At 34.2% G+C, this 27356-nt stretch overlaps 3 protein-coding genes across 4 annotated transcripts in view; 2 read left to right on the top strand and 1 right to left on the bottom strand.

The window, feature by feature from the left end:
• The first annotated feature begins 1742 nt into the window (after positions 1-1742).
• Positions 1743-13132, top strand: LOC100371430 (di-N-acetylchitobiase-like). Its single transcript, XM_002738401.4, has 7 exons — positions 1743-1949; positions 3874-4012; positions 5736-5944; positions 8407-8578; positions 9139-9236; positions 9892-10053; positions 10930-13132. Exons 1-7 carry the CDS (start codon positions 1812-1814, stop codon positions 11134-11136), a joined length of 1125 nt encoding a protein of 374 aa, XP_002738447.1. The 5' UTR covers positions 1743-1811; the 3' UTR covers positions 11137-13132.
• Positions 13133-13608: 476 nt separating this feature from the next.
• LOC100370079 (microtubule-associated protein 1 light chain 3 alpha-like) lies at positions 13609-24393 on the bottom strand. Of its 2 annotated transcripts, XM_085501338.1 has the most exons (6): positions 24257-24393; positions 22424-22550; positions 22222-22277; positions 20775-20881; positions 16295-19438; positions 13609-15785 (listed from the first exon to the last, which is right to left on the bottom strand). In XM_085501338.1, the coding sequence occupies exons 2-5, from the start codon at positions 22458-22460 to the stop codon at positions 19270-19272; spliced, it is 369 nt and encodes a 122-aa protein (XP_085357464.1). In that variant the 5' UTR covers positions 22461-22550; positions 24257-24393; the 3' UTR covers positions 13609-15785; positions 16295-19269. The 2 variants fall into 2 exon arrangements, with proteins under 2 accessions (XP_085357464.1, XP_002738438.1); XM_002738392.4 differs by lacking the exon at positions 24257-24393 and having other exon boundaries at positions 22424-22612.
• The window catches only part of LOC100371586 (uncharacterized), a 54845-nt gene continuing 51344 nt past the window's right edge, over positions 23856-27356 (top strand). Inside the window, exons 1-3 of the mRNA XM_006821001.3 lie at positions 23856-23966; positions 24260-24366; positions 24792-24886. Coding sequence (XP_006821064.2) covers positions 23942-23966; positions 24260-24366; positions 24792-24886 — 227 coding nt within the window. The 5' untranslated portion in view covers positions 23856-23941. The remainder of the gene's footprint in view (positions 23967-24259; positions 24367-24791; positions 24887-27356) is intronic.

Genomic DNA, 27356 nt, shown 5'->3' on the forward strand with positions numbered 1-27356 from the left:
TTGCAGTGACGCGATGAATATGTTGACGTATAAAGCCACAACGCCAAGGTTACGGAATGATAAACACAAGTCATCATACTTTAACCATTTCGCGGGTTTATAAAAGAACATTGTTGCTAAATTATGTGTTAAATATATTTCAAATTTTCTTATAACGTCACATGAGCGTTTCGTCGCTAGATGGCGCTGTTTTATGGACGGTACTAGGATATTGTACACTACATACAACCCGTCCACTCTGGCACATTATCCTCTTGCATGCATGCCGTCGACGTGTGATGTTAGGTACAGTACATGTTGTATCACATACAGCGTAAGGGAACATTTTGGGGGCGATAACCCATGTAGTATTAACTTACTTCATGGTCTGGATCATTCTCTAAATTATAAAACAAATCCTTTTATAAATTTGCTACTAGTATTATACACACATATTTATCAAGTGTTTCCGTTCGTGTATTAAAGCGCGGTGGTCAGCGCGCAGCGCGTGTTCGATTTTCATTTAAATGTATTTTACACGCGTTGTATACGTCGATATGAGTCCCATATCGAACAGAACGCGGCACGACGACTGTCGCCCTTTAACAACTTTTAAGACAGTTGGGTTCTTCAACTTTGTAAGTTGAACACGAAAGTAGTACCACTATTTTCTAAATGGAGTCATAAATTACTACTTTGCAATGAATGCATCACATTTGTGGACAGATGATTGAACACGTCACGTGATTAGTTGATTCTTTTGTTTTTATCTTTGAAGAATCAAAACAACAGCACGCATGGCATGTGGTACGACGACCCACAAATGCCGATATGTTGATAGCAACAGTTGCGAAGCGTTGGTCCATTGAATGAAGACGATTTGGATTTCAACGACAATCCAAGCTCCCAAAAGCAAACCAAAGCCATGCAATATGGGTTGTCAACATTTTTGGTATTCTAAATACCGCGGCACTGTTAAATATATCCTGAAATTCGAACACGAAATTTTATCTTCTTAATATACTAGTAACCAATATTATCAAAAAACAAAAGTTGTTATTTGTCTGTTGTCGTCACAGACACTTGGGGGCTGAAAATCAATAAATACTAATTTTTTGAAAAAAAAAAATCATCCGCTATACGTATATAAGTGCCCATACTCATTTTCAGCCAATCAGGCGTGCCGTCACAGCGAGTATTTCCTTGATTTACCCAGAACTCTGTGCGAATCCCCCTTGATTCTGGCTGCTGGCCATTTTCGTTCATGAAATCGTCGGATATCATCAGAAAACGCGGGATTTGTGCAGTTTTAAATAAAACCAAGTTAGCGATTATGAACAATGGTTATTAACGTAACACCTGATCCCCTCTAAAATTTTTGTTTCGCTATTTAAGGTAAGAAATCGAAATTTGAAACCGACAGGGTGTCGATTTACTAGGTGCCATGTTTCACAACTTGTTTATTTATATACGTATAGCGGAGGATTTTTTTTAAAAATTAGTATTTATTGATTTTCACCCCCAAGTGACTGTGGTTGTCGTTGATGGCGCCATGACATCGCCCGGAATATCACTTTCTTTCCTGCGGTCGAAAATAGGGGGTTCAAAATCTACCCAGTACGCACAGTTTAACTTTTAACCACAGTGTTTATACACTTTGTAATGTACAGTTTCATCTTTGAATAAAATTATGAAATAAAGACAGCAAGGACAAATGATTTCGTTTTCGTGTTATTTCTTTCCTCAAACACGTGACACATGCTAGGGGGTGTGTTGCGACTTAGGTGTTTTTGTCTGGTCTTGTCTGCTCGAGTGAAGGTTCGAGTATCGCCATGACTTGTTCCACGGTCTTCGTTGCAGTAATTGTTTCATTGCCATTTTTAAGTATAATGGCCACGAACCCTCCGAGTACATGTCCATGTTCGGATCAATCCCTCTGTGATCCTGTGACCAGAAAACCAGCAAAAGAGGTGAGACACTTTCAACTCTCATTTCCTGGTTTAGCTGTAGTTTGTCTGATTATCCCGGGTAGTAATATATGATATTTATTTATTTATTTCGAACGTACACAAACAAAAGTAAGGTAATGTCCAAAATATAAGGATATTGACTTAAACAATGTTTTTTTTTGTTTTTTTCGGGGGGGGGGGTGTCACCAGCCAAATTTATGAGAAAATGATGGCTGTATTTTGATGGATGGCAGCCATTTTGTTAGTAGATGTACTAGTATTACCGGTATAGCATTTTACCATTGGTTCCTATGGCAGAGATATTATGAGGTTATTACACGAGTATGGCAATAGCAGAGGTAGATGCATTTCTGTACTGCCTGAGAGCATACTTATGATAACCTTATTACCATACATCTTTTCCCTGTATGTAGAAAGAATTTAATCAGATAATAGCCCAAAATGACAACAACAAATATTTTAAATTATGTGAAAGTTTGCGTTCAGTGATCAGATTCTTTTGTATGATGATAGCACTTTTGCGTCTGAAGTAAACAAAAGAAACATAAAAATAAAAAAGGATATTTTTTGTTATGGGTATTTTGTATTTCATGGTTTTAAAATATTTGGCCAATTGTTTTAAAAAAAATGGCACAAATGTACTGTAAAACACACAAAAAAAAACATGTTACCATGGAACTACATGATTTGTTTTTGTCTGATTATACCAAAATATCAGACCAATCTCCATAGAAGATTATGTTCAAATCTTGCAAACTTCAATAACCAAGAGAAAGTTTTGTATACAGCTATGGTTAGACTTCAACATTTGCGAACAAATAGGATAATGACTGTATACAAGACCTTCTCTGATTGGTAGACTAATCTGGTTATTTGAGATCTTCTATGAAAGATATTCAGATTTTTGGATGTTCACAGTCAGAAAATTAAAAAAAATAGAATTAAGAAAATAAATCTGACAAAATAGAACTGAAGTTAAAAGAATAAAAAAGAAGAAATGCCTAATTATAAGAAAATTTCTGCTTAGGCTGAGAAAAAAATATAAATATCTGTTTCTCGTTTCCGTGCGCATCATTTTGAACTATGCGCCTGTGTTTTTTTTATTTTTAAAGCACTCCTAAATGCGCTTGTACTCGCACTTGTCTCAAATCCCCCCCCCCATTTTAGCTCAGTATTCCAAAAAAAAAAAAAAAATTGCCTCGCCTCATTTTAAAATTTCCATGAAACGAGAAACAGAGAATTTTTTTTTCCTGGCCTTACAACTCTTTTTTTTTTTTTTTTTAAATCATGTACATACGTACGAAACGTTATCAGTCAGTCAACATAAAAATTACGACAAATTTTCACATTTTTCTCATAAAGGGTATAAACAGCCTATATTGTACTTTCAATCAGAAAAAACAGATTCTTTGAAGAACCGGCTAACATTGAAAATCTATCATTCTGAAGTACGCCAAAGACATAAAAAATGCAGTTTTGAATAGTGACATCATTTATATTAAATAAGCCAAAATCAAACAAAACGTATATATTACGCTGCTTCAATAACGATCGATCAAAACAAACTATTTGCAAGTTTAACTGAATAATCCTTCCTGAAAACAAAAACTGGAAATCTTATGTATCTCAAGACATTTCTGTTATACATTGAGGTAAAACTTGTCTGAGCTTTGATCCAGTATTCTTTGCAGCTAGTAAGAATAGAGAAACCTATTTTCTATGGAAACAGTGCATTTGTGATTTCTCTGTATTGTTAAGCTTTTAACTAGCATTGAAGTTCATGATTAATAATAAAACGCACAAAAAAAAAAAACATTTTTCGTTGGACTTTCAAAGAGCAAGGAATAGTTTACTAAAATTTCTTGGTTAAAAGTTTGTTAGCCTTGTCCCTCTTTAATGTTACCAATACATGTATCCATTACAGGTATTTGTATTTTCTGTTGGTGGGAAGAACTGGAAGAAGTATGACTGGTCGAAAGTGACGTCTATTGTAATGTTCAATGATTATGATGCAGAGCTAATGTGCTATGCACATTCTAAACAAGTAAAGGTACTTTTAAAAGGTGAGTGTACTTATCATAAAAACAATAACATCCTTTATATTATTTTTCTTGTTTTTTGATAAAAATGGTGTATCTTTTATTACCGTATTTGTCTTCAATTAGGCGCCAATTTGTTACACTTTCATTTCACAGTGGCGCTTATTTATGGTTAAATTTGACACTTAGTCACTGTAGCCTTTATTTTAAGTATTTATGACGTGTTTCCAGACAGTCTAGAAAGTTATACAAAAAGTATCATTCTTCAGAAAACATTCACACCTTGCCATACGATCAACAGAAAAATAAAACAAACTCAAAAGCATTGCTTATTAGCGAACGATAACTGTAGCGAAATCCGGTCATGCTGCGTTTTACAGTTACGATTATTAATCAGTGAGGGACTTCCGCGAACGTGTCTATCACTACTAATTCACGATCATTACGTGCCAAAATTTCAACTCTGTCTGGCGCTTAATTGAGGTGTAAAATACATCGTTTTAGTGGCACCAGTGCCTAATTAAAGGTTGCGCTTAACTGAAGACAAATAGGTAGTCTGCGTTGACACATTTGGTTGAAACATATACAGTGTGCGACAGAAACCTGTACATTACTTTATTAACGTATTGTAAATACACAATAACCGACCCTAACCTTTCATTCCAATTTTAAGATGTGATTGTGATTGGCCCAAGAGCTCTAAACCAATACTACATGCATATGCCTTCAATCACTATGCCCCGCCCACTTATTTCAAATTCCTGCATTTTCTGATTGGATGACTAAATTGTTGTATTAATTTATACTTATATGATGTCACAACTTCATTACTCGATTGGTCTAATTCTAACAGCCACTTTTAATTTATAAAATGTTATATGTATAATGTCCACAGGTTTCTGCCATTCACTGTACATACAATCTCAAGATTACTTAGTCCTTTGACAAATGTGGGTACATATTATCCAGATTTGGTAAAATAAATTACATTAAAGTTTTAACGGTTATAGATGTTCAGAACTGCGTGTAGAAAAAACATAATGACTGTCATGGCGACAAAATGTTAAATTGCCAATTTTGTGTAAACAAGCAATTCCAATGTAAACATTGAGTAGAACCCATAGTCAACATGACACTGCAGTTACTCTGGTATATTCATGTTTAGAGGATCTGTGGATTAAATTGGTGGAAAAATAAATATTGAAAAAAAATGCTCTACTATGAATGGTCAACAAATTTGGCAATATGTCTCTGTTTTGCTTCATTCATTGGTAATTCTATCTGTGTTGGCAGGAATCAGAAGATTGCAAATTAAGGTTACAGGGGAAAACAATACACCCGGTAGTTTAATTGCAATTAGGGCATTCTTCACCAGTTACTAAGCATGTAACCATGGCAATATATATATATTTTCAGAAAGCTTAGGTATTGTATTCTTTTCGTGTTGCTTAGGAGATTAAGTTATGGTAAAAAATAGTTGTCCCCTCCCCCTCCCGATTGGTTCTTTCGTGATGTTTGTTCAATCTATGTGTTTTATTTTTTCATTATTACCATAGACTCTACAGAAGACTTCTGTCCACCTATCCCTTTTCAAAGTGATAAGATAAGATAAGAATAGGAAAATATTCAAACAAAAAATGTGGGAAAAAAAAATAACATTTTGTAAATTGTTGAAATTATCATAATAACTTTGAATGTTTCAAGCTTTGTTTGAAGCATTCTCACTTGTGAAGTGTTTTGGTTTCAGGTGATTTTCCTGTTGCTAACCTCACTGATATCAAGGCTCGTGAGAACTGGCTCCTGGATAAATTACGAAAAGCAGCCGATTGGCACATGGATGGCATAAATTTAGATATTGAACAACCAATTAATGACTCGTCAATTCAGCAAAAGTTATTGACGGATTTGGTGGAACAAACAACAAAAGCATTTCATGTGCAGAATCCACATTCTCAAGTAGGTGTTACAGCTACTCTCACTAAACTGTCTGTCTGTCTGTCTGTCTGTCTGTCTGTCTGTCTGTCTGTCTGTCTGTCTGTCTGTCTGTCTGTCTGTCTGTCTGTCTGTCCATGTTAAGACTAGATCATTGCAGGTATACCTCTTGTGTAGATTAAGTCTGATTTCAGTTTGAATATATGCATATTAATTATCTATTTTGCATACAAATTCAACATTGTGTTTCATGTATTAAACTAAAAATTAGCTGCAATTTACTGGTGTGACACGTGCACATGGAACTACAGTTTTGCAAGATGGCTGTTAAATTTGTTATCTAAATTGTGAAACAGCTAACTTACACCCAAGCATTGCAAATAGAGAGGCGTGGCTCGTCGAATTTATCAAACAGAAGTAAAAAAAATGTGCAGAAATTCTGTTCAAGTCAACAGCTCCTAATTACTCTGGCAATAAGTCGTCACAAAAGTAATTCTCATATTCAGATATACATCTTCCAACCCTGTGCTATAAATGGTATGCCCCAGTCTAGATTCTGTACAGTGCGAAACATGAACAAACTCGTCCCATTTTATCAGTCCAAATTGTGCGCACATCCAAACCATTCGTTCCAAGCATAAATGCAAAGGTTTTGGCAAATCAAATAGCTAGTTTGCTTATTAGATAGCAAATTTGATAGCCATCTTGCAAAACTGTAGTTCCATGTGCATGTGCCCCACTAGTAAAGTAGCCTTATATGCAGGGACATCCTCCTTGCATTGCAAGTTTATTTGGGTATTGTAGAAGAGGAAATATTCACTGGGTTTAATTTCAGCAGATTTGATGTTACAGAGATGTTGACTAGGTTTTCTGAAGGAAACAATACATTATATTATTAATTTTTCATATTCAATGGGTTTAAATTTACTGTAAAATACTTTATTTTAGCTGGAATTAATGAAAAAGACTTTTGGTTGTTTTGTATGGAATTAATTTTCACTGAGTTGAATGTAAAATATAGGAAAAAAGGTATATTCGCTAGATTTTTATTTCCCTTTCAGCGAAAATTAATTCCAAGCGAAAATAAAGTATTTTACAGTAGTGCATTCATCTGTCAGTGAAATAAATGAAAATAAAAGCCAGTGAATGAGAATGAGTATAATGAATTTGATTGACACTTAACTCATTGACAAAACGTAAAAATTAGAAGCACATCATCTTATATTGCAATCTGATGGAGGTTAGTCAATATGTGGATTTGTATATCTGAGGACTAAATACAAGGCATATCGTGTTTGTTTCATTTGTAGCGTATACAGAAGTGTATCGATATGGTCATATTTAAAGTTTTATTTCAGTGATCCAGTATACATACCGATAACAATAAATATAACACATGTACTTATATTAGAGTTGCACTTCTATTTACATTAAATGCAGTATTTTATTTTGCAATCTGTATTGTGGCATGAATGATTCTCCCCCCTCCAAAAAAATCCCCTCGTTTTGTTTTCTGATAATCAATTGAAGGGGAACCGCTCAATCTCATGAGTTGCACTACGTGCTCATGGGTAATTAACTCCACCTCTGTCCACTAAGTAACTGAATGTTTATTATGCTCGCTTACTCAAACTGTGATTGACAGGCATTTTGCATACATTATCCACCATTTTAAACTCAGGATTTTCACTTGTTGCGTCATGTTTCGACCGAAAACATAGACGTATTCATGCATTAAACATGAACTGATACTATAAATAGGGGCAAGATAGCCACCGCAATTAGTATGCTAACCCAAATCACATCGTGGTGGAAGCCAAGCTGTGATACCAAATACATTTCTACGGGGGCATGAGTATGTACACTAGCGATTACACTCATCTGGTTGGGCTTTTGATGTATAAATGTTGTTGATTTGTCTGTCCATACATAAGTCATCCTCACCTGTATCTCAAACATGATTGAACCAATCACGTTCAAACTACACACGTACATCAAACATCTTAGGATACATATGCATGTGTGTAAATATCGGGTTCATTGATTTCCTGTTCAAGCTATAAATACACGCTCGACTCGACAAAATGAGGACGAAATAATAATGCGAGTTGTCGTCCATACAATAAGAGATCATCCTAGCTGTCTCCTCAGAGCCTGGTTTGTTAATAAAAGGTTAAAAGACTAAAAGGTGTTCCAATTTTGTATATTAAGTAAACAATGCATTTTACACAGTTTATGTTGTTGGGGTCTGTATCAACTGACACAATGCACCGTTTTTACCTTTTACAAAATAAACATTTTTTATGAAGTTTTTCCATATTTTAAAAAAGACAATTTTGTCAAGAATTTAGCTAGTGGCAAATATTCTCCATTTTATCCAAAATCTCCAGAACAATTTGTGAAAAAAATACATAAAAATATTCAAAGTGTTAATACATTTTTATGAAAAAATTAATGATTTTTTAAAAATGTTCCTCTATTTAAAGGTTACTTATGATGTTGCCTGGTCACCAGATTGTATTGATGGGCGTTGCTATAACTACAAGGCCATTGCTGATGCAGTGGACTTTGTATTTGTGATGTCATATGATGAACAAAGTCAAATTTTTGGTCCTTGTATCGGAATGGCGAATTCACCTTACAATAAAACCGTAAAAGGTAATTTAAATTTATAAAAAAAAAAGGAAGTATTATACTAATGTTTTCATTAGTATGTTTTGCCTGTATTTTTTCTCACCAATCAGAATCAAACACTTGATTTCAAATACTCAAATACTGTGTGATAAAGTGAGAAGTGTTTTTTTTATTTACCCCAATGTGTGCATATTAATTACCCTAATTTGCATATACTAATATTTCATTTTCAGTGTTTGGAATTTTTATGATTTTATGGAGTTTGTGATGACAGAACTTTTGCAAAAGTTGCAGTACTATTTTTAAGACATCATCTTTGCCACATATTAAAGTGGTTTACAGTTTTTTGAAGAAAATACACAATTCATAATCATTTTAACCTTTTTCATAATATATAGTAACTATTTAATATTGAAAGATAAAATTTTTTATCATAGTCAAAATTGATTCACTGTTCCAAAGATAGTAATGATGTAAATGTTGATAGCAACAAATATTTTTTTGTTCTGCAAAATTCATTTAAATTGATTTTTTGGGTGAAAATATAGCAATTTAAAGTGTTTTATATTCACTTACATTTGAAGGTGTGGAAAAATACCTGGAAATGGGAATTCCTGCAAATAAGCTGGTTTTAGGAGTGCCGTGGTATGGTTACAATTACCCTTGTCTAAATGTCACTGAGGTAGGCAACTGAATATGTATACTGCCCCCAAGGGGCCAATGTGAGAAATATTCTGAATTTTGAAACAAGCAGTATTTAAGTAGATACATTTCTGACGTCATCATGCACCAGCTGCTGTGTTCATTCGGCATTGTGTTCGATCCCAAAACATGATAAACTATGAAATATCAAATTAAGGATGTGATAAAAGTAAGAAAAACCGCTGCTGAAAACACACTGACATGGCCTACAACTTTGCATTCGACACTGATAGAGGGCGTCACTTTGCATTGTCGCTGACTAAGCGTTTATCATGGTGGCACATTTGATTTAGTTAACTCAAAATAAAAATTGGTTGAACAAAACTTATTATCTTTATTATTATTATTATTATTATTATTATTATTATTATCAGTCATTTGTCCGGACCAAACCACTAAAGTAAAAAGAGAATAGTATTTTGTGGAGATTGACATTTAGTCTCATTCCATGATTTAATTACCGTATGAAAAAAACTAGGAAATAAAAATAAGGATTCGTAGAATCAGTGTCCAGGTGTATCGCGCCCACTACGGCAAACTTATTTTGATTTAAAAAGCGTATATTATTATGATAGAGATTGTGAACAAAATAAATATTGTTATTTGGTACTAACTAGCTAAATTTGTTTTAACAGCATGATGTGTGTTATATTCCTAAAGTTCCATTCCGAGGAGCAAATTGTAGTGATGCAGCAGGAAAACAAAAAGATTATTCTGAAATCAACAGACTGATTCAAAATTCGACAACCGGCAGAAAATGGAACGATGAGTACAAAGCCCCATACTTCAACTACAAGGTAACGGCATTATACAACACTGTCTTAGACAAAACTTGCTTGTAGCGTTGCTTGTTAAAGTTCAAGTAATACGCATGATATAATACCAGTATTTGCAAGATATTCACATCAAAAGTTTTTTGTCAATAGCTAGACATCTCCAAGGTAGGGTGTCAAGTCATGGGCTCCTCTGCTCAACAGTTGAAGTTGCATGTAAATGAAATGCCTTCAAAATCATATTATTATTATACATCGTCTTGCCATGAAAAAAACTTTTATTGAAATGGTAATAAATGTATTTGATTAAATTAAAGAGATTATCTGAGTTTTAGCCATGCCAACTAGTCCTGAAAAATGTTATTGGCTTTCTGATTTTATACATTGAAGTGAAATGACAAACTCAGAGTATATTGTACATAAAGGTTGCCGTCAATTTAAACTCCACCTAAATAATATATTATTATCATTTTTTTTGAAAGAATCTAAGTAGAAGTTGTTTTCACAACATGCTTCACGGGTAGTGGTTCATGCTTTTCCATACAATCAGTGTGGGTATGTTGAACCATTTAGAGAAGGGTTCACGAAAACGTTGACACAAAATTGTTGATTCATTGACGTATATGTGAGCATTCATGCTTTTCCATACAATCATTGTGGGTATGTTGAACCATTTAGCATAGAGTTCAAGCTATGAACAAAGACCATGAAAGAAAATTGTGTGATAGACCTTGCTCTTGCAGCACTGGGGGCAGTGTTTAAATTTATCGGCAGATTCATTCATATTGTGAACAAGTAGCGAAAACTAACACCCAGCTCAGTATGAAAATTGTAGTTGTTTATTTGTATTTATTGTATAAATTAATCAATAAAGTTATAAATTTGTCTTACATCACGCAGGATTCAAAACAAGTGTATCAAGTATGGTATGATGATCCACAAAGCTTAAAACTGCGATATGACTATGCCGAGAGTAAAAAGTTGCTTGGTGTTGGAATGTGGCATGCTGATGCTTTGGACTACAGTGATGACAAAATGGCACAGAAACAGACCAAGGAAATGTGGGATGCCCTCCCCCATCAATCGCATGGAGTAACTTTGGAATAACTCGCCCAAATAACTCACTTGGGGTAATGCATCTAAATAACTCACTTTGAGTAATTCACCTGAATAACTCACTTGGGGTTAATGCACATCTCTAAATAACTCACTTGGGGTAACTGATCAGAATAACTTGCTTGGGGTAATGCATCTAAAAACTTACTTTGATTAACTCTTCTGGGGTGATTAACCTGGGAAAATGAACCATATTCCTAGTAACTTATCCAGAATAACAAACCTTGGTGGTATCACTTGTTGTAACTCGCCTGAGATAACTCATCTGGGATAATTCATATGGAGTGATGCACCGGGTTACTCACCTGGAGTAACCAATCTTAGATAACTCACTAATACTACACCTGAATAACTTGCATGGTGTAACACCTTGTGTACTTGCACGTGCTGTAATTCCCCCACAATAACTCGTCTGTCTTAATGCACCTAGAACGCCTCTACAGCAACACTCCTTGAATGACTCTCGTTGGAACTGACTTTTAATAAGACACCAGATATTAATTCAACAGTTCAGAAGGGGCTCAGTATCTCTGTTGTATTTTTAATCCAGTACAATGTTTTTATCAACATTTTGCAGCCTGTGTGCTTGCATAAATAAAACTTTTAATAGATGTTAGTTTTTGGGACCATGCCAAAATAATGATCTATCAAAAGTTTAATTTTTTACTTGTTGATTCTGTGAAAATATTAAAATTATCAATTTGTTACGACGTGTATATTTATAATAATGAACCACAATCTACAAAATGTATAGAGATAAGTTCATTTCATATTAACGGCTTCCATCGAGTTCTGGTCAAATCGTTTTTAGTCTTTTACGTAATGACATAGCGCTGTGACGAAATTTGATATATTAGGGTCTGTGTATGAACATGTTAGCAGTGATTTTATACTACAATTACAAGAGTAAATTTTGTTATTTTATAATAATAATACTTTATTCATGAAAGGTCAAATTACACAAACTAGAAACATCAATATACAGCGTTTATTATTGCGATCAAGTCATCAGACATATGAGCTTTAATCCTTATTCTGCCAGCTCCATTGCGATGATTTATAGCTTTCAAACAGTGAAATAGATGTATACCATGTTTTAGATGTACTATGGTGATATTGTATGATATTTTTGTAGCTATAGAATGAAATATTTTTAATTATTGAAAACAAAAAATTTAAGAACCAAATCATTATCTTCAAATGTCCAACTTAAGAATTCAAATTGACTTGCTCACTTTGAATTGTAAATGAGGCACCGTCCATCACTTTGTAGGCGCAAGAGCTATCAAATTGGTTATTTGCTTTTTAAGTCAATAATTTACTTTCTTATCAAGCATATAAATTACCATATACTAGTTGTCACTTAATCATAGAATATGGTTGCAGTGGCATAATGCAGTATACTGTGTAAAGCACTTAATTGTTGCTTCTAGAAACGTTTGCGGTTTTAAGCATTCGTGCAGATAAAACTGCGAAAATCACCGACACTTATTCACTGCTACAATTTTACAGATTTTACACAAAATTCGCATAACCTTTGTTCCTTACGAAAACAAAGTGGTTTGCAGTGTGTATGGTCATGCATTTTGCATGTTAAAAACTCCCACAAAAGTAAAAGGTTGTTTTTTTTTCTTTTATTACATGTAGTTGTAAGGTAAAATTTCAGAACATCGTGCAGAATGAATACTGCTGCTGTAATTTTTCAGTGGGACTGCCATGTAGATGGACTTATAGTAGAGAATTCAGTCCACATACTTGAAAGTAAGGTTTATATACCCAGCATAGACCTGGTAAATATGTGGTGTTCATAGCAAGCATTGGCCTAGTATACGGGCAGTGTATAGCTAGTATAGGCCTGGTAAAAAGTAAGGTGTTTATAGCCAACTATTGCTGATAAAAAACAAAGTGTTTATGACTTGATATATACATTGTAATAAAACCAGGAATGTTGATATTTTTATGAAATAAATTATGTAATAACGCTTTATGAATATTCTCATTTTTTTTCAATTATGTATTTCTTTTCCAAATAGACTACTGTATATAAGGGATTGATAAATATTTTTGAATATTATGCAGATTTTTTTGTTTTGGTGATGATTACAAAAGTTGATTCTGCCGTTCAAAGGGACGGGTAAAACAATTCATTTTGACTTCAATAGTGATGGCAGCATTTTCTCCAGTTTTTCATGGTTCCAAGACTAATTGCATGCATTGTCATGAAACTGATGAATATTAGTAGGCCATTACATGCTGTCATTGCTCAGTGCATGCATGAGAAACCGTTAGTTGAATATGTGTGAATTCCGTGTTTTTACAATCAACATGGCTATCTTTAGTCGTATTGTGAAAAAAATCTCTGCAGTCATCAAGTTTCGTGAACATACATTGTACTTCTCACACGAATATGATGCTTGCATTAGCAAACTTTGGCTGGGGAGACTAACAATGAAGACAACAGAATTTGTAATACAAGTACCGGGTATTATATTTATTTACATGCAAATTGGTATAAATGCAGGAAATAACAGTCGTACATCTATGCACATTCAGGGGCTACAAATAATACCAGTTATCTCTGACATGGACCCTGCAAAAAGGAATGTTAATAAGTCCAGAAATGCGACAAACATGATATGTAAGGCCCCTAAAATAAGGTAATCAGTTTGAAACCTTGCTGAAAACCAAGCCTTGCACATTTTCGTATCTGTATAAAGTGTGAAAGAAGAATTTTCCTGCTCCAGAGAATGTTTTTTTGATCCATATAAATCTTTAATTTTCCCAGAAGATGAAAAGCAAACATTTTTTTTTCATGATTTAAATATACAACGAAATAAAGTTCCTTACAAATTTACCTTACAATTTGGTAAAATCCTCTACCAGAAAGATGGACTATTCCATTAACAAAACAGGGGTGATACGACTAACAAGTAGAATAAGTAAATGATTAGTTTTTGTAAATATTTGATCTGTCCCAAAAATGATTATTAAGATGTATTTACCCAGCCTTGTCATTCCAACTTTGTGGATGTACTTTTTGTGCAACATCAGAAAAAAAGATTCAAAAGTGTTAACAAATGAAATTTAAATCGAATGTCAAGAAAGCTGTGCTAAATATCATTGAAATTTGAATGTTGAGGATATACCTCAAATCATCAAATACATCAGTCACATAAATTCTTAAAAAAAAAAAACCTTCTCAGAAAGTAACTTAAAGGTTGCAGGAGTACAAAGTTCATGTTTACTACAATTAGCACATAGAAAGCAATAATGAACCACACATTTTACCCATTTTCTGTGATTTCAGAATGTGATCCAAAGAGACAGAACATGGTATTGCTTATAGTCAACAATTTTGTTGGAAACCAAAGAATTAAGACATTTGTTGACAATGGAAAGGTGAAGAATTAGCTTATGCCTTTTTCATACCGGTACATGCATGCTTAGAAATACTAAATGTTAAAAGGACATGAGCAGTGTGATTTGTCAAATTTTTCCGTATTTTTCAACCCATGTAAAACTATGCCAAAAAAAAACATGGGTAAGACATGTCATGATACGTATATGCAAACGACATCTGTACAGCTGGAAAATGCATTGTTGGTTGACCGATAATGTACATTACTGCATACTGTAAAACATGTTGAAAAAGCGGCATGCAATTTTAACGAATTGTGGTAAAATGACGTAATAGCGAAATGTTGATTTAGCGAATCTCTCTTGTCATTGTTGATTTTTTTGTTTGGCGACCATTTTGAATTGATAATAAAGTCATTAGCGATATCTTGAATTAGCAAATCAGTTCTCTCGCTAAATTTGCGAAAAAGACATGTTTTACAGTATATATTATCATATATATATATATACGATATGTTACACGACATATTACCATGCATAAATCATTCAGGAACACACAAGTAATTTTGCCTTATTGTTACATGGATTAAAAAATTAGTCAAAACACAGCTATATGTATATTTCTGTAAGACTTTCAAATAATACAACTAACAGGTATGATACTTGCATAAGACATTTACAAATACATGTTTGTTTCCGATGTCTTTCATAAAAGAAGTTCTGTATTTTCAAAATCTGTTGGCCATATGAAAGATAACAATACAGCTTGTTGTGACAGTTCATTGTTGACCAATCTGATTAAAATCTGATGTAGTGTACGGGCTTTAATTATTTTGACTATAAACTTATTTTTAATTTTTTTTTTATTACTTTTGTTATTAATGCCCTTTTATTTTATTATTTTACTTTGATTTTGATTTCGTGATTTTTTTTTAATTCTGCCCTACCTACATCTGATCCGACGCCTATGTAAGTCCCGTTCAAATCTCGCGTAAGTAACAGCCAATCACAGTCCCCCTTTTATACAGGCTGTCGGTTGCTTACTTTTCAGTGTAGTGATACTCTACGGGCAATCTTTCTGTACATTATATTTTGCCCACTTGAATAAACGATTAATAGAAAATTGCTAGTATATTTTTATTTGCAAAAGAAATTCCACAGCATTTTACAATTTTTGTCATTACATTGAATATTTTTTTCACTTCCAACAAATATGTACACTTCCAGATACATCTTCGCCAGCCAAGGTTCGTTCATTCAGTCATCGCTTCAATTTTACATCACTGAGCATAATAGAATGGAAGCAAAAAAATAAGTAAATCGTAATGATTAGAACACTGTAAACAGCTATAGTAAACAATGCAAACTGATTTTAAATTGTATAACGGTCACCGGCCCACGGCATCGACGCAGAAAATTGGAGCAAACAAATATTTCCTGATCAATTGCGATGTGTTCCAAATAAAAAATATTTTATTCCAGTCCAAATCAGCTCAATTACTTTAATAAAGAGTTATTGCATAATGTACAAAATGTTGATACAATTTGATGAATATTTACAGCTACGGCTTCAATACCGTAGACGATGTTGGCCCGATCTTCAACAAAACATCACCCGTCTCCAGGGCATGGCAGGCGACTGGAAAAAGACACTAGTGTTCGGTCGAAACGGTGGAAACAAAATCGTCACTCCCAGAATAACTATGCAAAATAACGATCTAAAGTCGAACCATTCGAGCCACAATATTAACATCAAAATGACTTTCGTTGCATTTGACAATGATAAACTTACCGTAAAGCCGTGTTATTCTCGGTCGCTAACGTCGGTGTAATCCACCATTTTATTTGAGTGTTTGCCACCCGACTCCGCCCGGTGACGTCATCATGTGCGCCATAGAAGGAGGTCTGTGATTCGTTGACTAAAATCGTCGATAGTGGGTCTCGTTGAAATCTCGTTACATAGGCATCGGCTCAGATGTAGGTAGGGCGGAATTAAAAAAATCACAAAATCAAAATCAAAGTAAAATAATAAAATAAAATAAAATAAAAGGGCATTAATAACAAAAGTAATAAAAAATAAAATTAAAATAAGTTTATAGCCAAAATAATTAAAGCCCGTACACTACATCAGATTTTAATCAGATTGATTGTTGACATGTTTATCAGCTATGGAATCTATACACAAATTCAAAACAAATTAAATTTTGATGGAATTAACAACCTGTTTTTCAAAACACTGAACAAGATAAAGAATATTTCAAATATACAGAAATTAACTGTGTCTGCAGTGAGCTTCTGTATTACTTGTTACTTATTTTTTGGGGGGTTGTACTTGAAAGCAATACTTATGTATGACATCATTGACAAATGACATTTCAAAGTGGATTAACATGATATGTACACCATATATAATACGAATAATTGAATTAGACTAACCATCTAAACCCTATAATATATAGTAGCATAATATTTCCACTGTAGCATTAGTCATAAAGTCAAAAAACATGCACAGAGAATTTGACATTACGACCAACAATGAGCTTTATATTGGCAGTAGCAATGTGTTAAGACTAAATTTTAAAAAATATCGGTAAAAAATACTGTATATATTTACAATACATAATCTGTTTTACAAGCTGGTTAATGAGCCATCGACATGGGTCCCATGTACAATGCATGTAAAATACATTGTTTACATTTAAACATGCGATGCCTAAATACTGTGATGCAGTAGCTCATGGTACAGTACATCAAATTACAATACCATGCACCACAACAGTATGCTCTCATTGGTACGTACCACGTGCTGTCCAGTTATCAGATGATAAGTGGGCAGTTCCTGGGTATAATACACAAACAAAGTTGCGTGGGAACCATCAATATCCACTGCATCTGTAAAGGTCATTTTAACAAGACACCCATTCTTTAAATGTTGAGAAATTATAGTAATTTTCATCTGCGCATGTTCCCGACACAATTGCTTAAGAGCACTCCTGCTGTGCTAACCACACGTTTGATTTTTTTATTCCAAAGCGCCCCACTAAATATTTGATTGAAAAAAGAAATCCACTCCATCATTAAACTCTATAAGTTAAATTTAAGAAAATACTATAACAGCATTAATTTCACTGGTTTTTAATTGAACCAATTTGTTGTTATTCATTGTCACGTGTTCTACCCGGTATTTATGGTAATATTATTGCTCATGTAGATATAATTTAGAAGATTTGACTGATCAGCGAAAATAAAACCCAGTGAAAATTAACACATCTACTGTAAAACCACAAACTAGCTCCATATTTAAATATACTACTTTAGAAATAATTAAGTCATATAGACCTTTTCTTGTTGGGATCAAATTTCACTTTCTAGCAATGAGCAATAACAAATTAGACTCGTTATGGCAGAAATGCATGGACAAGAAAAATGCCCCGCATCTATTACCAATTTCTATTTAAGTCCTGGTAGCTATTAAAGTTGCATTCATACTTTGCAAATATGTGAAACATCACTCCCATGGCAAGCTAAAAACAAAAAAATCTGTAAAAAATTATGTTGTTTTTACTAAAAATTATGAAATTATAATAAAAGTAGTTATCATGCCTTAATATTCCCAAATACCGTATATGATATATTAATAGAGCGTGTCCTTACGTAAATTACAGTGGTGTTTCTATAAGTAATATTTTAATGATTTCAAATACAACATTTGTTGGTTTATATGCGATTCCATGGAAGGTGCACTTCTAATAGAGGCATTTTGAGAGTACTAGAGGTTCTTATCTTAGACAAAGATACAATGTAACTGACTTTTGTCAGTGTCTATCATTCACAGATCTAAGAGGCAATGAGCCTTCTTAGCTAATTTGAGGCGCCAATGAAGCACAAAGACTTGATGTGCCACAACTAGTTATGGTAATTCATGGGCGTGTCTCATTGACATGACAGAAAATTTATATAGTAATCTTGAAAAGCATTTTTAAAATAGTTCTGAAATTTGAATTTGGTGAAATGAAATTCACATATACAAAATAAGTATAAATACTAAGGAAATCAAGGGCCACAATATTTTGTTTGTATTTCAAATCTCCTAAACTGTCACATACAATTTTATTTTTTCTTGAAGACAAACCTTCCAAGCAGTCAACAAGCAGAATCAACTTGATTTTAGGGATTCCATTTTGTCCCAGGATCCATACAAAAAGTTTTTTTTTTTTTGGAGGGGGGGGGGCACACTACTAAGGGGCCCACCTAGATTTGTATTCTGTAAGCTAATTTCTCATTACCCATCCATAATTTCTACATTTTATGGTGTATATTGTTCAAGGGGATTTGGGGTACATCACAGATTTATGAAGTACATTTTGTATTAATGCAACTTTAACTTTAATTTTGCATTCTCCATACATGAACTGTTTCTGCCGCATGCAGGATAAATAACCACTACCTATCCAATATTGAAATTTAGACATAAATTTGCAAGTCTTACTCTGTAATGTATTTTGTTTCCCGCAACATGTTAAAAATCATCCGTGTAATATAATAGCGATAACATTATATATTCCAGCTATGCTTGAATCAAACTTTGGTGACAGGACAAACCCTTTCTCACAATTGAAATAATGTTGATTATTTTAATTGCTGTAAATTATTTTTAGGCAGCTCCTCTATATTCTGCCCAGACTTAGGATTAGATGATGCGGAAATGGCATCTGGTATCCTCAAAGTCAATCATTAAATTGTCAGTTACTAGAAACAATGGCTAAGTTAGTTGTTGGCTCCAAATGTTTCCTGTGATGCGTACACCATGTAAAGAAATCCATCTTCATCTTTTTCTCGCTGGTAGACTTCAGAAATTGGAGTTGAGTTACTGACCATGCTTTTCTCGTTAACCAATAAGAAGAATGCTTGGTTAGGGTTTAGCTGTAATCTTCTCCTGTTGATAATCGGAAATATATCGTTAAGTTTAAGACATTGTATCCTAAGATCATGGAAATATTGGCTCTATGATGAGCACTCTCTTTAGTCAGGAAGCTAAAACGCTGGCAACTTAGACAAATAAAACAAGTCATTGTCAAGGACAATTCCCCGTCCAGTTTTTAGTGACTTAACATTAGCATGAAATAATTATTTACACTCATGTGACAGATATGATAAAAGATGGAGCCAGTTTATTTGTATGATTCCTTATTTTATTCTGCTCATGACAGTCATAATGCACTATGGCATGAAAATGATGATTCTGAAACAGATGCATGTGCATATGTGTTACATGATATAAGTGTAAAGTTTGAACATGATCAGTCCAGCCATGTTGGCAATATGGATCCAAATACATTCGTCTGACCATAAGTCAGCCATTTTGTATCAAATCTTGGAAAAAAAATGATGTGCATCAAGAAACCATTATGTTTAAATGGCGGTGGTTGTCGCGCTGCGTCCTTTTTGATATAGGACTCATAGCTCACAACACGTGCAAAATGTATTGTTTGTTAACATGAAATTCAAACACATGCTGGACGACAACCACCGCCCTTTATTAACCAAGTTTGAATGAAATATGTCCATGCATGACTGAGATCTGGTTCTGGAAATGATTTTGATGAATTTTTAGCATTACAGCAAGTCTCAGAAATATTGTGGCAGCCAATTTGCAAACTCGCTAGCGAATTGGCTAACTGCTTGGGTTTTGACATTTCGCCTTCAAATATACCACCAATACTTGGCCACCAATTTAGTAATTGTGAATTACATTATCACATCTCATGATATCACACCTCACATCACTCGGTAGACTTTTCCAGAGTGGATATGGCCACAAGTCGGCCCCATCAAGATTCGAAAGCTGTTTAGTCAAAACCCAATTCGCTAGTGAATTTGCAAATTGGCTTCCCCAAAAATTGCAGTAAAAATTATGTGCATAAGTATGATATGATGTTATAAATCCCCATTTTTGACTATGTTCAAAAAAGGATTAAAAAAAACACATCACTGAACTGTTATTTTTTTTTAAACTTTAGACCAGAAACTGATAAATTTTTTTTTGCCTTCAAAGTCATTTATGAATTTGGAGAAAGCAGAAACTCCCTCTAAAATTTTGAGGCCAAACATTACAATATTTTCAACCAAGGTAAGAAGAACACTGCAACTTTTACAGGAACTTGTATTATTTGGGAGAGTGAAAAACTGATACAAATGTCAGAAATCGCAAAATGAAGGTCATCTGTTGTATAATGTTGAAAATATACATCATAGTGAAAAGAAATACTTACCTGATAATTTTAACGAGTTCACTCATGTTAACATGGTCTGGAACGAGGAATTTGGTTTTATCCAGCATGGGCAAATGCTTCTCACTCTCATAACGTTCTATTATAACCTTTGACAAAAAAATAAATAGAAGTCTGTACCCTGTTATCACTGCACTTGATATATAACAACAAAGCCATGACATCAAGGACTAGCCATGACATAAAATTGCAACCTTGGTTAAAATCTTGTGAATACTACCATCACCCATGTTTGTTCGACTACCTGTGGATCTACCTCTAGTACACATCTTATTACTATCACCCCATGTTTACTGGGCTCCTTGCGTATACATCTCTAGTTCCCCATCCCTCATAGATCTATCTTCGGTACGCCATTCTACTACCATTACTAACATTTACTAGACTCCCAGTGGATATATCCTTAGTACACCATTCCAACATTACACTGAAGTTGGCAAAGGCATGTACTGTAAACTGCATTCATTTTTACGAGCAACAAATCATGAAATTTTTTTACCAGTGAGAATTTTTCTGGGGGTCTATGACATAGAGTGTCAGTGCGAAATTTTGACTCCACAAAAGTCATAAAATGCCGAAATTGCGAAAAATCCTAGCTGCATAAAATTAAAAAAACGATGTACAGTACATTATAAATTAAAACTCAACCAGCAGATGCCATTGTATGAGGTCATACAGTTAAAATGCGCTATAATAATAATAATAATAATAATAATAATAATAATAATAATAACAACTTTATTACACAACTTAACCATCTGTGGGTTTAGTAAGGTAAAAAAATGATTACAAAAGACAAATAAAATAAGACACACTGAAACACTAAAATTAAAATACACTGAAATTCAACATAGAAAGAAATACAAATTAGAAAATCTCTGAAAAATTGATTAAACAGCAGCAAGGTTCTCCCAGACCACAGTTACATATTTATCTTTTAGAAAATTGTATTTTTTAAATAATATGACAAAGCCATACAATGTATATAATTGGAGGTGTGTACTAATAAAATTAGTTGAGTATAAACACTTTATAAGTAAGTCATTGCTAATTAGCAACGACCCAGCATATCAGCATGAATTCCTGAAAAAATTGTAATATTTTTGTGAAGACTTTGTACTTTGTTGTGCAATGTAATTTTTTTTGGTACACATACATGTAACTACGTAAAGTGCTTATGTAAATTGACTCAATAAAAAATGTTTTAAATACAAAAAAAAGTCATTGCTAATTTCAGTGTACTAAAACTGATTAAATTGTCAATGGCGAAAAAAAAGTTATGAATTATTAGTGTAAATAACTCCATGAAATAACATAGAGAACAGTGTCCCACAATGTTATGGCGCACATCATTGCGAAATATATTCTTATTCTGAAACATTTTAGGGTTAGGAATTATCAGCTGTCAACAAACTATACGTATACTCACGGGTATTTTATTCGGATGTTGGTCACGTATTTCCTGTACATCTTTCGTTCGCTGGGCTAAATAAAGAAGACAAATTAATTGAAACAAACTTTCAAATATTCATACTTCATAACAATGGCGACAATGTCATAAATAAAACAATATAAACAAACAAATGCAGGCATTTTATCATCAAACAACTCTAGAAAAACAGACTGTTTACCAAAACTCCTGCGATCCTTAAACGTTTTGGTCGGCATTTCTGCTTAGACTGTAAATCCTTCTACCAAATCCACGTTAATACTTCGACAAAAATCGACGACAAAATAAATTACTGGAAGGAAAACCCCCTAAACGAAATAGGAAATAGAAGCAATATTATGACGATGTCGAATGTTTCACTGCCGTGCCGTATGTCATCTGTCGTCCCTACTGATAAAAATATTAATCATTGGAAATGGAAGAATTAATTAATTTTGTTAATTACATTGCATCAATATAAAGTTACAAAATAGAATATTATTATAACTTATAATCAGAAATACTGCATACTAAATAAGCTGTCAATGGCAAGTTTTGTTTTTAGATAACAAGGGTGAGTGCTGAATCTCGTAACAGCCAAAACATACACCCTTTGACTCATGGGAAGCAAAGAAGCGTGATGTCATCTGATCACGTGGATCGCAACCATTTTAAAAGAGGGGTGAGTAGCTGTGTCACAAATGTGTCTCGCGAGCTGGTGATACAACGTACATCAGAATGATACAATCTATTTATTTGAGTATAGTTGAGTTTGTCAATAATAATAATAATTACAAAATTCCCAGATGGTGGATAAATAACAACAAGTTCTTGTAGAATTTAATTGGTGTAAGATTTGCTGAACGCAATTGTTTTGACGATACCATTCTGCACCGAGCAATTCAAGAAAGGTGGTCTGTGAAACTGCAAGTTCACTATGAAAGACGGAGACTTTTGCGAAAAAAAAATCAGGGTTAAATAGGAGCAGGGTCTCCCGTCGACTAGGCACTCAACTTCGCCGGGGTATCGATCACACGTAAAAGAAAGAACTAAAAAAAGTCAAATGCGAAGCTTTTCAATTCATTCCTATTATCCATTTCTTTTCTTTTCAACAAAGCGTTATGAGGGTGGCACAACAGTTTCGTCAATTAATTGGTGGTTATTTCACTCCTTTACACAATATTCTCCTTGTTGTAACACCACTCGTAAAGTTTAAACGACAACTTTAAGTTCTTTCTTATTTTCTGTCAACAACAAAAGAAACAAATGTGATGTTTGTAATTTTACGACATCGTTACATCAGCGTCGAAAAAAATCACGGAAAAAAATATTCCAAGAATGCGTTGGAAAGCGCGATTGGGATGTGTAGGCTTCGGCCGTGGAGTCAGTATAGCGCGTCACTTCAGAGAACAAAAGCTAGCTCATTTGTATACCAAAGGTGCCGACACTTGTAGTAAAACCGTCACATTTTGTTGGAATACGCCAAAATTGAGCCATGGAGTAGTTACAACTGGGTCCCCAAAGACGACCGAACGAGCACATTTTGTCGTTTGTAGAAATAACCAACAAATTAAAGCTTAAATCGTCGGCAATTCGCCAATCAATTACATAGCGCCTTGTCACGTGACCTGCTCGACTGACCTTGTGTGTGAATGTATGTAGAGGAATGGCGCCAACAGTAGAGGGATAGGGATATTTGACCCAAACAAACATCCCCAAGATGCCACGCAAGAAACAAAACACAGGTAAAAAACGAATCTTGGTTTTCTTCACTATACTTCGGTGTGGGTTTCATTACTTTGGACGCGATCGTGTGGAAGTTAGATAAGTTCTGTGACCGGGCACCCGCTTGTGTTTATGCGTTACATGTGCATACGGTTCCTGCATAAAACATGGAGTTCAAACGGGCATCCGAGCCGACCGCAGTAGCCTATTTTAATGGGTACACTACGCCGCTGCTCCTCGCCGATCAGATTAAATATTTATAAACAGGCCACCATAGGATCATGCTAAAGCGATATTTTCACTTTCTTACCAGAAACGAAGCCCATTGAGTCGTTAAGATGCATGTGGGAGCTGGCCTACGTCTTTCAGTTTTTGCGTCTGTTTAGAGACAAGTTCGACTTTGGCAAGGTGGCGATTGAGGTACGTACGCTTGATCCATTGGAATTTCGCACTTTTGCTTCAGTTTTGGCCAATTTTCCGCTGCGGGTGACGTCAAGTTAATATCACTACGAGTGGAGAAAGCCCGGCTTCCGCGATCGACGTTGTTTTGGTGGTTTATTTTGTCGGTTTTTGTGTGATGTTTTGACGCTTTTTGGGACGGTTGTTGGTCACTTCAAAAATGGACAGTACACATTGCTACATTGTTGATTGTGGGATTATGTATGTATACGCTAACTGTACCGCACGTCACAGTCATCGTACCCACGCATTCATATACACCGTTATTCTTATATCTCGTCGTTCTACACCGGGTGTGTCATACATCCTGCAACATAAAAGATACGGATTTTTAGTCGATACTGACAGAAAACGCACATTATATCCTTTTCTCTTCGCCTTTGTAGGACCTCGAATACGAATTGTGTGAATTGGATAGTAATTATTTGGCTGACACATTTACCAAGTTGGTGCGTTTTTTCAGAAGGGCGTCGGACGTTCTGTAAGTTCTCGTTATATTTCATTTTCTCCCCTCGATGTTACCAGTCAATTCATGGTTTTGTTTCACAACTGTGATCTCCCACAACCGTCGTTACGTATGTATGGTCTGTACTGTATGGCAGTTACAGTAATTATTTGTTGGTGTGGAGCCAACAAACTGCAGTATACCCAAACTCATCATGACTCCGTGGACTGAGTTTCAAGGGTCACCAACAAACCACCCTTCAAAGAAACAGCCATACTTGTGACCCATGTATTTCATCATATTTTTATACTCAACAAAAAAACTACAAATTCACACGATCATGTCAAACAGTCAACAGTATCCCACCTTGAAATCACAAGCCAGTGGAGAAAATACTATACAAACTAATAATGGGGAAGCCATGTTGTTTTGATTGTGGGACAATTCGAAGTCAATGACATGGTTATAGAAATCTTAACACTAGAACAGAACCAGTCAGATTCTGAATTTTCTACCATCTCAGCTAGCTCACCCACTGTGTGTAAATATCAAATATTCTATTTGTGATGGTATCATGGCAATCTGAGACAGAAACCACTTTCTTGACCTTGGCAGAGTTTTTTTTTTCGTTGGGTGCCCAAACTGAAGCTAAATAGTATCTAGTATTTATATTCATAGCTGTTGTCTAAGTCGCCATAGATGCATTAGTTTGTAGTGCTTGTGTTTTTTTTCCCGGTTGAACTTTTTACCTTTCCAACAATTCGTCTTATATGTGATATTTTACTTGACTAATATTAAATTGGTTGTTCGAATATAAATAAATTTGATGTGCTATGGTGAGCGGCTATTATAGCAAGCAGGATATAAAATACTTTGAGAATAAATGTAGTTATTCAAATAGACAATTGAAATTCATTATTTAATTAAGCAACAAACATATTACAAATTATTTAAATAATCAAGACATCTCTGAATTTTTTGCTTGTTTGAAAATTTTCATTCAAATCTATTTTCAGTTTTGAAATTCATTTTTATACCTTGATCACAGAGGTTTAAATTTCTATAGTACAATGTGTCGTTTATTCTTGTTTTGGTACTTGACATTCAGACCTGATTCAGATTGCATGTTGGTTTAGTTTTGATAATCACATATAAAACCATTAGGTTATCATCACACTGATTGTGGGAGTTACGTTGCTTTCCATGCAGGGGTGGACAATAAGTGTAGTCCTATAGCGTGGAACAAATAAAATGCTTATCTGGAAACCGAAACTGTAACTGTAAAACGTTTAATTTTTACTTCTAGACTTGCGAAATTCAAGAAAATTTGTCTTAGTAATTAAAGAAGTTTATAATAAACATATAGGCAAACATACATTTCGGACAAGATAGTTTATAAGTTAATGTCAAGCCTTTGTTCGTAAATATGACAAGTTCTGAATATTAGATATTGGAATAAAAAACACATTAACTCAAACTCAACAGGACAGTACTGATGCAATGCGAATTTGATCATCAAGAGTAACCCTTCAACTGACCGCTACATGGGTAATATTGTAAGGATGGTTTTCCAAGTAAGTTGGATTTATGTCGGTGAACTTTGTAGAACTTACCTAAACACAAATACTTAAAAATGGAAACTGTAGCTCTATGTAGTTTATGTCCAAGTAGTAACGCTGTTGCGCTTTCTTGTAAATCAGTAGCAGATTTTTTTTCCTCCTATATGTACTGCATTTTCAGGTTTGAGGTCAAATCTCAATGTCATTCAACCTCTGAACACTGTATTTTTCCCGTCCAAATTTTAGTGGCACATTTTGCAAATTTTTATAATCTTCTTTATTTTTTTGTTACTTTTAAAACAAAAGAACATAATTCCCTAACCAAACTTTTTAAAAAAACAAAGCTATGCAGATTGGCAGTTCAGTGGTTACATCTTGTTGTAGTAGATTATATTTGTAAACAGAGAAAGCGCATAATAGCGTTTGTTTCAAAAGATGTCACTCTGTATCACAGAATTTAACTATTCATGAAAATGTTTGAATCATACAAAAAACAATAAACGAAAACTAAAATAGCAACAGACGTAACTGTTATGGTTTTAAAAAAGAATATCTCTCAGGTTTTGTACAGGCAATAAACTTCCTTCGAAATTGACAAGTCACCGAGAAGTCACAGCAAAGTAATGCAGTTGGGATTTAAAATGTCTTTATCATCATCTACACACTTTGTCCTCGTTTGGTCACTTTCCCTTGCTGTATGACGTCGATAATTACATCATCACAAGAGCAATGAGCAAGAGCAAGAGCAATGTTAAATTAACGCAATTTGTCCTGATAACTATTTTGAACAATCGTACGGTCTTCGCTAGAATTTGTCACCGATCTACTTACTGGGTCTCTGAAGTTTTAGGGCAACAAGTTAGCAAACAGACTTGACAATTTAAACAGTCCTGTAGAACCTTATAAACATGATTGAAATATGTTTTTCTTTCTTTTAGAGATTACTA

Source organism: Saccoglossus kowalevskii, chromosome 7 (assembly GCF_978046115.1).
Source record: "Saccoglossus kowalevskii chromosome 7, keSacKowa6.1, whole genome shotgun sequence".
NCBI classification, from domain to species: domain Eukaryota; kingdom Metazoa; phylum Hemichordata; class Enteropneusta; family Harrimaniidae; genus Saccoglossus; species Saccoglossus kowalevskii.

What these genes read in the sequence shown, in the direction of transcription:
- LOC100371430 (XM_002738401.4), top strand. Translation starts at nt 1,812, where the DNA reads ATGACTTGTTCCACGGTCTTCGTTGCAGTAATTGTTTCATTGCCATTT. An exon ending in CCAGAAAACCAGCAAAAGAG is followed by an intron (nt 1,950 to 3,873) that starts GTGAGACACTTT and finishes TATCCATTACAG; the next exon opens with GTATTTGTATTTTCTGTTGG. An exon ending in TTACAATAAAACCGTAAAAG is followed by an intron (nt 8,579 to 9,138) that starts GTAATTTAAATT and finishes TTACATTTGAAG; the next exon opens with GTGTGGAAAAATACCTGGAA.
- LOC100370079 (XM_085501338.1), bottom strand. Translation starts at nt 22,460, where the DNA reads ATGCCGACCAAAACGTTTAAGGATCGCAGGAGTTTTG. An exon ending in TAAGGATCGCAGGAGTTTTG is followed by an intron (nt 22,278 to 22,423) that starts GTAAACAGTCTG and finishes TTCTTTATTTAG; the next exon opens with CCCAGCGAACGAAAGATGTA. An exon ending in AACATCCGAATAAAATACCC is followed by an intron (nt 20,882 to 22,221) that starts GTGAGTATACGT and finishes TTTTTGTCAAAG; the next exon opens with GTTATAATAGAACGTTATGA.